We start from the raw sequence: 12777 nt of genomic DNA on the forward strand, positions 1-12777 counted from the left end.
GCTTGCCTTTTTTCTTTTTCTTCCATCATTTCCTTCTTTTTTTCCTTCTCTTCTCTAGCCTTAGTTAGGTTCAACCCTATTTTATCTTTTTTTTCACTTCCCCCTCTCTTTCTGTTTTTTTTTTTTTACATTGATCAAACAAGCATAGGCTTAATTGGGTCTATCTGTTTTTCCTTATTTTTTTTGTTCTTCCCAACTCTTTTTATCTTCTTCTCTCATTTCATTTCTTGGACTTGGTTGGAATATTATTGGCCCTGTTGAGCTTTTCTCATTAGAACTCCTCACCAAATTTGTACCAGTATAACAAAAATGAGTATCTAGAGACTTACATATGATAACAACCATCTGAAAAAAATCAAGTAGTAAAAATTATCCCAACCATAACCACTTCATTGAAAATCCAAGCATTCTTGGTTAGCTACACCATCCACAAAGCCATTTTTATTTTTTTACACCGAATAAAAAAGCCCTATTCTTGATATGACTCATCAATGGTGTTCGAAGTTAAGCAAGTATGAATAGTAATTATCTATATCTAAACAGAGAAAATAAGGTTGAAAACATCATGAACAATAATCAACTAGGTTTGAAAATTCCTAATCGAGCAAGAAAACTAGAGAACAATTGACTAGATGATCAGAAGTCATGATTGATACAAAAAAAAAAAAGATTGTTCACATGAATGATATGAGGGGTCAATCCTACTTAGAATGGAAGTCCTTGATGGGTTAATTTGACTAAGTGGTTTAGATTAGTTAGGATTGATGTAAGTATTAGTAAAAGAAAATTTTAGTTTGTATTAGGATTTAAAATGCCTTTTGATATAGGTTACTTGTTTAGATGGAATTCAAACACTATATCAATATAAATAGGAAATTTAGTACATGAAAAATTTGGCCAACTCCAAGTATGTAAATTTACTCCATCAATTCTTTCAAAATATCTTCTTTCAATATTTACAACCTTCATTTATCTCATTGCTTTCAATTCTTTGTTTCTTTTTACCTATTCATCTTCTTGAGTGGTGCATCTTAGGACATATACATATTATCCTAATGTTTAAAGTATTAAAACACTCATATTTTATTTGATTTTACGAGGTTACAACTGCCTCCGCTCATAATTTAGTTCATGGATAAAGTTTTTCTCATTCAAAGAAAAAAAATAAAGAACAAGTAGTTTAATTGATCTAGAAATACTTGATTAATTAATACAACCAAACCATCTTATAATGTAGAAGAAGATGCTTTGTTGATTCTTGAATGAAGTAGGACATATAACAATTGACGTGGATCATTCATGAACCAAATGGACAAGTCTAAGTGCAAGAAGAATTCTAGATTCATCAAACGATATTCAAGAAGGAAAAAAATAGAATATTTAATATGATTGTTGGATCAAATTTAAATTTTATAAGCGCATTTTATAGATCCAGTTCCCCATGAAATTAGCTTAGAAGATGTCCAAAATAGACTTAAAAGATGTTGTTTAAGATTTTTTTTCTAGTTATTTTTTATTATTTTCTTAATTAGATTTCAAAATTTTTATTTTGTTTAAATTTCACTAACCATGTCAGTTTTAGCAACTATTTAAGCAATTCATATATTACTTTCAAAATAGATTATTGTTGTTGTTGTTGATTTTAAACATTTATCACATCAGAGTTTTCTATAGTTTAGTGGTAATTTTATAACTTATGATCAAAATCTACCTTTCTATCTTTCATATAAAAAGCCACCGCGTCATCCACACCTCAACATGAAGGAAGATAAAATGATTTAATTCCTTTGACTTCCCTTTCTCAAACTTAAAACTTTTTAATCCCTTTGAAACCATAAGGCTACACTAGAGATCAAGACTTCCGGCCGGTGAAATGACTTATTGGCTCATATCGGAACCAAGGAACAAAGGACAGTGATCAGGTAGGCCTCCGTTTGAAGTAACAAGTTTGATGAAAAAGGAAAATGGATAAATGATTCTGGACTTGTGAAAACTCTCTGTCAATCTTAATTACCTGTGGACTTTCATCTAAACCGTGCGTACTTATGCCAAACCACTAGGTACTCCATCAAGTAACATGTGATTGAGAACCGACCAAAACCCCTTCAACCTCTGCTTCCTTATGTTACATTTTCTATATTTGTGTCAAAATAGCAATCATTTTTTAAGATAAATGATGTTAGAAAAATCATTTAAACCTAAACACCTTAATATTTGGAGGAAAAGAACGTGAACATGTTATACTTGTAAAATAAAGGTGTTCTGTTGGTCTTTTTCCATATTTCGTAATAGGTGGGAGAATTGCTTTTATATTTGTTGGAACATAATAAACATCATTCCATCCTCAGGAATGCTATTGCGTTAAATCCACCCGTTTGAAGGAGAGTGAGACTTGCATCCACCTTCTTGTACACATTTCTCAAAAATTAGAAGAAACATAAGAAACTCGTCCACAAACCATTATTCTATGCATATATTAAACTTTAGGGTGTGAGAGAAATGACTGCGTTTCAAGTCTTTGTTCCCTCTCCTTCCTCCTCCTTCCCTTCCCTTTTCCCTTTCTCTGCACTTCATCGCTCTCTCTCTCTCTCTCTCTCTCTCTCTCTCTCTCTCTCTCTCTGTGTCCTTGTTTTTCTTGTTTTTTTCTCTCCAAAATATACATGTAACCTCTCTCTATATATTCATATCTTTTTCGTCGAGTCCCGGTGTTCCCCTTTCCCTTTCTATTTTCTTTATAATTTCACTCTCCTGTACCCTGTTTCAACATTAAACAAAACCCAAAACAGTTTTTAATCATCTAAAATATTTATTTTTCTAAAAAAATCATTTCCTGTTTTTTGTTTCCTTTTGATGCTGGCATGGCTGGTTTAGATTTAGGCACTACTTCTCGCTACGTTCACCAGCTTCACCACAGACCTGACCTTCAGCTCCAGCACCAGCCTGATCCTGAAGACGAGGATCCCAATAGGGCTGGAGACGGTCTTGGAAGTGTTGGTCGCTTTTCTACTGACCACAACCTCGACGATGGCCTGCATCAAGGCCTTGACCTGGTTGCTACAGCGGCCAACTCCGGGCCAGGAGACATAATGGCCCGTAGGCCTCGAGGCCGTCCACCTGGTTCCAAAAATAAAGAGAAGCCTCCGATTATCATCACTCGCGAGAGTGCAAACACACTGCGTGCCCACATTCTTGAGGTAGGAAATGGATGCGATGTATTCGAGTGCGTGGGTAACTACGCGCGTAGACGGCAGCGTGGGATTTGCATACTGAGCGGAGCAGGAACAGTAACAAATGTTAGCATCAGGCAACCAGCTGCAGCAGGATCTATAGTGACTCTCCATGGCAGATTTGAGATCTTATCTCTGTCTGGATCTTTCTTGCCGCCTCCAGCCCCTCCAGGCGCGACGAGCCTCACAATATTCCTTGCTGGGGGACAAGGCCAGGTGGTGGGAGGAAGCGTGGTGGGAGAGCTTACCGCAGCAGGTCCAGTTATAGTGATTGCAGCATCGTTCACAAACGTGGCATATGAGAGGCTGCCTTTGGATGAGGATGACCAATTGCTGATGCAGAGTGGTGGAGGGGGTGCTGGTGGTGGGATTGGGGTTGGGAATAATGGTCCTTTTAATGAAGCGGGAGCGGCTTCCGGAGGGCTTCCGTTCTTTAATTTGCCGCTTAATATGCCATCTAACGTGCAGTTGCCGGTGAATGGATGGGCAGGTAACTCAGGAGGTAGGGCTCCGTTTTGAGAGAAAAAAATCAAATAGGTTGCTGGTGATTTTGTGATGTGTCGTAATATGGAAGCCAATTGTGGCTTTGCTGGATTGGAGCAGCGTTCTTTGGTTGGCTTTGTTGGGCTTGTTGAATAATAAAAGGTCAGCAAAATTCATGGATTATCTATCCTCAAGATCATGATCATGTTACTTCTTCTCCTTCTCCTTCTTGATCTTATGGTGATGTTTTAATTTAGGGTATAACTTCTTGTTTTCCCAGTCATTTATTCTCCTTTTCTTTTTATTTTTTAGATGCTGATGGCTCCTTGAAAATAGCCTCCTTGTTCATTGTGAAACTATCTTCTACTTTATGAGAAATGGTTTGATGATGTCTTGACTATCTTAATTGAAAACTGCAACTTACTTAATTTCAGTGATGCTGATACATCAACTAGGGTTTCTTTTGGTTTTTCTCTCTTTATTTAAACTTCATCTTGGATCACAACCAGGTTCTTTTTGTTGGTGATATGTTAACATATACAATATGGGGCATTTTTTTTTTTTTTTTCTTAACCACTTTGAGGTAAATCTTGTGGGATTTGGTAACATGGGATTGTGTCTTTTGCATTGTTTTTCGGAGGGAATAAATATGGTAGTAAGGAACCGAGGTTTTCAATAAAAACATGGATTCCTTTCATTTGATGTACTTTTTTTTGTTAACCACCAAGAGTTGTATTAATTTTCTAGCCGACTTTCTTGAGCTAGTTAGATCTCTTGGGAATGAACTACATAACTAGTTTTCTGTAATAAATATAACTTTCCTGTCTTCAAAACCTCTGGCATAAAGAATGAAATGACAGAAAAACCAAGAGCTTGTTCATTAGCATGTTGCTAGTACTAAAACCACTCCCCAGGGATTAGTAATTTATTAATTATTATTAATCATACTTTATATGTTCTTCTGCCAACAAGGGTTTATATTTTTTTAAGACAAAGTAATTCATTATAGCTCTTCTTTACAGACAATTTTAGAAATCCGATTGGGAAGTAGGATTATTGCTTTTAAAAATTGAAGGTTCTGCATTGTTTTTAACCCCTCACACTTGGTAAACATACAAAGAGCTAGCAAATAATCAAAAGAAGATTTGTCTTTGGTAATGAAATCAATTATGGTCATCATATCCATGGACTCAGTGTCTGTAAAAATTAAAACCGCTCGTACTCGAGATTATTATTATTTGCGCTGCAAGAATATGTTCAAATATTTAATTAGCAGGTCCTTACCCTCCTCCTGCTCCCTTTATATCTACATTGAGTAATAGGTTACTTTATCCTCCATTTTACTTCTAAACTAGTTGCAAATCCTGAATATATGCGCTGTAATGTTTGTCATTTCCGAATATTTTGTTCAGGATTTTTGTTTTAATAGAGAAGTTTTTTTTATTTTTGTTTTGGATATTGCAAAACAATTTATTTGCTGTTGGTTAACTTTATATCAGCAATAAAGAGAAAAATATGACCATTGCTCTAGTAATCGATCGCATGAAATTTAAATGGAAAATTAATTCCAATTTTAACTTAATAAAAAATTGAGTCTCAAGTGTATGTGTGTACAAAGTTCAGCAAAAATGTTCTAGTGTAATTCCAAGAAACACTAAAGCCCCACACATCTAGTTTATCATATAAAAGAAAGAAAAAAGAGCAGAAACAATTTGATTCACAAGGGAAAAAAAAACTAGCAATCATAAGAACTTACTAAACAGCCATTCTACCAAATTATGAGGGATCTAGATATGAAGTTTGGATGGCTGAGAATAGATATCCGCATCGTCTACCTCATAAAAGTTGTAGATTGAATGGTTTCTTGGATGTCAAGAATGGTTTTTTTAGCTCACATGTTCATGTACAAAATATGCTCAGAATAACAATATGGTTAGGTTTTCCAGAATTAAAGCTGATACACCAGTGTATTTTATGGTTTATTGGATGTTCGTGGAAGCTTGCAAGCCCGACTCGGCAGTCCTGTCAACGAAACCAGAAATGGCTATACTGGTGAAATAGAATGTTACCTTATTTTATCACGGACCCAATCGCCAAGGAAAGTAGTTTAGGCTATCAGCTAGCAAAGAAGGATTTAGCTCATCTCGGATTACCACTCAGAAGCCCTTCCCGTCATGTAGATGGAACTTTAACAGCAGCTAGGTCTAGAGGAAAAATTATGAGCATTACGTTCATGCATAACTTGTATATTAAAGTTAGCACAATTAATAGTATCAATCCAGGTATTAATTACACAACCTTGACTATTGTTTGAAATTAAAACCATTTATATTGAAAATAATATTGCTAATACTTAAAGCAGTGATCGAACCAGATACCTACTAAAAGCCAAGCAGATACCTGCTGCTACAGGTCAAGCAGATACCTGCTCAGGCCAAGCAGCTGAGAAGAAATGTAAAGAATGAGAGTTGTTAGAACTAGCAGATCAGTCAAACCAAAATAACCATTGACTCCGATATCAATGAGGATTCAGATTGTTGTATTCGCAATCCCTTCTTTTGAAAAGGTGAAAGAGCTCATAGCCCGTGGTTTTCGTTGAAGGCAGCAAGCTAGTGTTGTAGTTCGACAAAGCAGAGGCCCTGAAAGGATCATAGACAAATACTCTGGAGTTCACTCTTCTAGAAAACGCTCTAAGAATTGTGGTCTAGATCCAGGGTCAATTCTCGTTCTTGCTTTCAACCATTTCTAATTAGTGCTTCTTGTACCTTGTATGAATGAGACTGCCCCTTTCCAGGGTTCCTTAATGGAGCAGAGTCATTAGGACTCTTGTCCTAAAACAATTATATATAATTAACCAAAATTGGTATTAGCGTGATTCAAAAGATAATGAGAAACCCATCTTGGTTCACTGCTTTATATATGGAAAAGGTAGAAGCGAATTTTATATATTTATATATAAACTGTGATAAACAAAAAAAAAAAAAGCTTCAGTTTGGACGTTACTTGAATAAAACTATCATTTGTCCCCAGTTATGATGGATTTGGCTAAGAAATTAACATAAAAGAAAAATATATATATCGTTGTGAAAAAAATTTCAAAATGAATGGCTTGTTGGTTGCCAAGAATTGTATATTTAAGCTCACAAAATTAACAATAGAATCTACTTAGGATACTAAAATTAATAAAATCATATAATATAAACCAAAAAATGATTTTAAGTTTATTCTAGAGGGAAAGTGAATCCCATTTTGTCTAGTTTATTACATAAAAAATCACAAATAAACCTAATAATTAAAAAAACTCCAGCCTACTTTGTTTGGATGTTACCTAAACCATGCATGCTACAATTTCTCTCTCAAATCATGAAGGATCTAGCTAAGAAATTTAATTAGACATACACATCTATCTTGCATAAAAGTTTCAGATTCGGTGGATTCTTTGGTTACAAGAATTTGTTTTTTAAGCTCTTCCACTGAATAATTAATTATAAACGGAATATTGAAGTTAAAAAAAAATAGATAAATTGGTAATAACTCAAAGTAATTATATATAAAGACGCAAAATGCATTACCATTAATGTAGCCTCTTGAAAAAGACAGATCCCAACTCTTCTAAATTAAATGAATGAGATCAACCTTCAACATTTTCTTCATCAGTTGGGTTTGATTTAGGAAATTGACTTTAATATTGTATATACATAGATGTGATGTTAGAAGGCTTTGTTCTCCATTTCAAATCTTTGTGCTTAAGTTCCATGGCGGATGAGGAAAGTGCTTGCCATATCCAATAAAATCCATATTGAACATTGATGAAACGAATTCTCGTAGTGCTTATTTATGGGCATTTGATTCATTAAAGTGGTTTAGTTTAAAATATTTCACCTCATGTTCGATTTTACGAGGCAATGATGATGGTGAGCTAAGGATGAATTTTAAATATTCAAAAGATTATATTATATGACTTGTTTATGTGTACGAGGACTTGTATAATACTTGAAAAGCTGGTGGGATATTTAATAATTCAGCTTTGTAAACCACCATTTTCTGCTGCTCGGCACATGGTAGGAATTTATTAGGGTGCTTTGATGTTTGCTTCTGTCTTTTTTTCAAAACACTTGCTCCTCTCCTATCTATTATATAATAGATGATAGATTTATACATCATATTATCTTTCTTAATTCATGACACATGCAATCTGTATTTGGTTGGGATTTCTCGCTGCTACTTAATTTGGAATCTTGACAATCTAAAAGCAGTCTCAACTAAGAGTTACATCAGAGGTGGCATGGAAGAGCAATGTGGATTTCTTGCACTCAAAGAACTTGCAAGAACTAAAAGGTATGGCTTGATTTGAAGCTTGGAGAACCTGCAAGGATAGTCTCAATTTGCATCAAATAAAATTAAGCATGTAATAAAAAAAAACAAGATAAGATAAAATAAAGATCAATTTTCATAAAAAAAGATAAAACAAATCAAGTAGATAAAAAAAAATCTTACAAGTCACAAAAGATGATGATGTATATCATAGGTTGTAAAATATAAGAAACAACACACGAAGAAGAAGCCTAACTAATTATTACAACATGTTTAAGGTTGTGGCCATAATTGACAAGACTTCAAGCCTTGGGCCACTCATTATGGGAGAATGAGCTTACTTTTCTTCCCAGTTACAGCAGTGAACTTACTAGGTTTTTCTATTTTATTTATTGCTTTTATTGCTGTAGATGATCTCATGGTAGTGAAAATTAAAAGCAATAAATAGGGGAAAAGATTATTCGAGGATTTAAGAGGTTGTTAGAAAATTAATGAAGCTCTATGCTTACCTAACATACTTAATAAAATAAGGCAAGTGTGCGGTGGTTAAATCATGAACAAAACACCTTGATTGCACATGAGCTGACCGGATCTTAAGCTCCCTCAGCATGATATGAAATTATATTTGATTCTAAGCTGTCATTTATATACTTAATTAAGAGCAGTTGAATTTCATAAGGCCACAAGAAAACATTTTTTTAATAATAGATGTTAATGTATAAACAATGGCCAGATAGGATAATTAACAACAATTGTTTAGGGTTGGTGTGCTGTGATCATGATAAAGGCGACACCGACGATGATGATGACATTGTAGCATGGAGTTTCTCACTTCCTCTTCCTTTTCTCCACTTTCTTTAGGGTTTCGTTTTGTCAAATGACTGGATGCTTTTGAAAATCATGGTTGATTCTTTGATCGTTCCTAGTCGAGATCTCCACATTTTTAAAATGTGCACACAGTAATCACAATATCTTAGCCTTTTACTAGCTATGTCAGCGTCATGGTTAGATGATGTATTGTTTAGTAAAAGAATGAATAATTTATACACATATCTAATTAAATAAATTAATATTTAATAATTAGATAATTAGGATTAAGATGTTTGACCTTATAAAAATTAAAATATAAAAAAAAAGAAAAAAAAACACAAAGATACATTCTTAAAAAAAAAATATTGAAGATAAAATTGAATTTTTTTTTTTTAAAAAAAAAAACCAAAGTGAACTTTGTGAACTTCTACACTCATGATTGTTGTTATTAAGTTGACAATGACCACATAGAAGGTAAATTAAAAAAAAAAAAAAGTTAATTTGAGTTAATCTGCTAACCTCGTGATTATATGTATAAAACTTGGATAACCTCAAATAATTAAAAGTAAAAAAAAAAAAAAAGCACGAAGACCAATTCTAAAAAAATCAAATAAAATAAATTAAAAAAAAAATTCACCAGTAAAAACATAAAAAGAAAAGCCAACATACACCTTACCACAAGAAAAAAAATGCAGCAACGATTTCAACGAAATCATGGAATTGTAGCTCTGGCCACAAGAAAGGTACAGTACCTCCAATACACAAGTCGTCTATAATTTTTTAAACTAAAATATTAATTAAATATCATAGAAAGGACAAAATCTCTCTCTAAGTTTTTGCAAATGACAAAAAACTTGTGTGAAAAGATAAATGTACCCTACTAATGGCTTGCTTCTATTGATTCCAATGACAAAGATGTTTTTTTTACTTTATTTAAGAAAAAAACAAATAGATTTAAAAACTCTTAGTTAACATCATTATTTTTTTTTTTTACTTGGAAGTTAGATTAGTCATTTTATAGTTCCTAACAAAATAAAGAAAAAATTTATATAACAAATCTGGAATGATTAAAAAAGACTAGACTACCCTTTACTTATAGGCCTTTGTTTTTTTTCTTAGTAGGGAAAAAAAAGTCTTTACACTGCAACATTGAATAGTAAATTTAGTTTGGCTGCACAGTATTTTGACTAGACAATTTAGAGTTCTTGTTAATCAATGTAATCCAAATTCAATAAAATTATAGGGGAAAAAAAACACAAGAAGCAATAGTAGATAGATTTTAACCATGATAGCCGCGCCTGTGTCATGATCACGACATGAAAACGATTTTGAGATACATGTGTAAAGAAATTAATAATGTTGTGGAGAGATCTTATAAAAACAGTGCTTGTAAGATCTAAAATCTGTAAGGATTAAGACAGACTAAAAAGCATATTATGGTAATAAATAAACCATATAGATGAATCAATGAAGGAATATGTGGACAAATTAGCTGATTCAAGCAAGCAGAACTACAGACCACGAATTTATTGAGTGCTTAACGAATGTATTAATTAACGGCCCTCTCTTGCAGAGGAGAATTTCTACTTTAGTGATACGAGGCATATATCTACGTTATTGGTCTTGAGAATTGGTGTTTTTCGCATGGAATTATGCATCCGATGATTGTGACAATGGATGTCTTTATCATTAGACAGTGAATGTCGACTTGTAAGAAAAAAAAAAAAAAAAAAAAAAAAACTCTCTGGCATGCATCTAAAAGAAATGAGCTCCAGTTTTTGAGGTTTTAGACGAGAATATTATTGAATTTTAATAAATTAAAGGACATGATTAATTTAAGCAGCCAGTACCAGGACCAGGAGGATCTCTTTTTAAACAGATCAAATCAAATCCATATATTCTAAGATTGCAACTTGGAAAACCAAAGCCATTTTCCATCGATGTAATCCTGGGCTGGACGAGACGTTTGCTCCCGTAAGAACCAATGTTAGCTTTACCAGCACGGTGGTGGAGCATATACTCTGCCCATTGTCGATTATGACACGGCCCATGATTGATCTTGCTCTAGCCCAAGCCGAATTCCCTCACTTTCTATTTCTTTTTTAGAAATTCCCTCTCTTAAGAAAAAAACTAAGTGCCTCTAAATAATCACATGTTAGTGGGATCGAAAATTAGCCTGCGAGAATGTAACGAATGGAGTGTAACTGTACCCTACTTGTCGCTGATATATATATATATATATATATATATATATATATATATATATATATATATTATATATATATATATATTTATTTATTTTATTTTGACGAGCAAATTCTGAAAGCAAGGTTATAAAAACTCTTTTATGTTGTTATTTTCTGTTTCCAGTTCCGTCAAGTCAGAGGAAGTAATTGTACAGATTTCAAAACGTAGCAAATAGAAGTAATCATAGTTTCAAGACCAGCCTAGTTAAAGATTCAAGTTTTAAATTTTGATCGGTCATTAGGTTAGTTGGATTTTTTTTAAAAAAAAAAAAATTAAAATAATATCATTTCAGTAAAAAAAAAAAAATCAACAGGTTTAAGGCTTGGTTTTATTGGATCAACTGGGTCATATCAGGTTTTTCTTTCCTTTTTATTTTTTTCAATTCAGCTTGGTTTTAACCCTAAATTAACAGGATTCCAAGTTGATCCATCAGATCAGGCGAGATTTCAAAAGACTGGCTTCAATATAGGGCAAAATTTGGCTGTCGGAGAACTTTTTTACTGAGCTATTCAAGAATATCCATTACCATGCTTCTTCTTTTTCCCCCTTTTGGGGGTCTTGAGTCAACTTTTGAATGATGAGATAAAATTCTCTAATAGAGGTTTAATATTGACTATTAATTATTAATTCGGTGGAGGCCCTTATGAAAAGTAGGAACTCCCTAAGCCCAAAACAACAGAATGGCTGAAATTTGAGTCCACCTGCAATGCCTATTTTTTGAATCTTGGAATGTTTGTCAGCAAGAAACCATCAGGGATTAACAATTTTTCTTGTCAATCGTTTTCAAGTGCAACCCACTTGAAAAAGGCCACATAAATTTATATAAACTGAACAGTTTCTTCAGAAAACAACATCGCAACAAAAGCAAAATTGGAATATTAATTGATATTGATAGCTTTAACGACTCCAAACCGCTCTTTCGTGACCTCAACGGAAAACTTGTGCTGTTAGTCTTTGATTTTGCATTCTTCACCGTCAATGCATGCGTTGATGATTCTCTGTTAGTCTCTAATTGACTAGAGAACTTCGTAGGATATGCTAAGTGGGCGACAAAAGAAAAGGAAAAGAATATGCTAAATGGAATGCATATTAAAGTTCATGACGTTAGCTTGCTTCATCTGGTTAGAGGTGGATTGGAATCGATCTAATTGTATTAACAGATCAAAACTTCATAAAGCTTGTTATTCTGGATCTAGCTACAAGTAATCTGTTAGGTTGTCCATTAATCTGAACAATTTACAGCTAAGTGCATATTAATTTGTTTTTATTTCCAGTAATCTAATGTCATATTTGACTCTTTCGAAGCGAGCAGAGGCGAGAAAACACTCTTGTTGTTACGAAACAACAAAGAAAGCTCTCAACAACGTAGAATAAAAGTGAACTACGTATATTATTTAGCAAGAAAAATCCTGCCGTGTGGAAAGATTTGGTAAACATTCTTGCTTGCCTCTAACAAGAAATAACTATTTTGGACATTAGCACAAACAAGACTTGGAAACCGAAAATGGAAGACGATGAACACAATTGGCCGCCATTTTGAGGAGCCTAATATTATCTAAAACTGATCCAGAAAATCTCCATTGCTCCAAGAGGTCATGCTTTTCACAGGGCATATATTATCCAAATCAATGTTATTGATCAACACAGAAACATTGATATGAAGAACACGAATAACAAAGAAGAAGAGAGCAGCAGG

At 33.5% G+C, this 12777-nt stretch overlaps 1 protein-coding gene across 1 annotated transcript; it reads left to right on the forward strand.

Annotated features, from left to right (window-relative positions):
• The first annotated feature begins 2482 nt into the window (after window positions 1–2482).
• On the forward strand, window positions 2483–4099 carry LOC118028301 (AT-hook motif nuclear-localized protein 23). The gene has a single exon (XM_035031849.2). The coding sequence runs from the start codon at window positions 2859–2861 to the stop codon at window positions 3744–3746; it is 888 nt and encodes a 295-aa protein (XP_034887740.1). The 5' UTR covers window positions 2483–2858; the 3' UTR covers window positions 3747–4099.
• The last annotated feature ends 8678 nt before the right edge of the window (window positions 4100–12777 follow it).

The sequence above is a fragment of the Populus alba genome, chromosome 15 (genome assembly GCF_005239225.2).
Source record: "Populus alba chromosome 15, ASM523922v2, whole genome shotgun sequence".
Lineage (NCBI taxonomy): Eukaryota > Viridiplantae > Streptophyta > Magnoliopsida > Malpighiales > Salicaceae > Populus > Populus alba.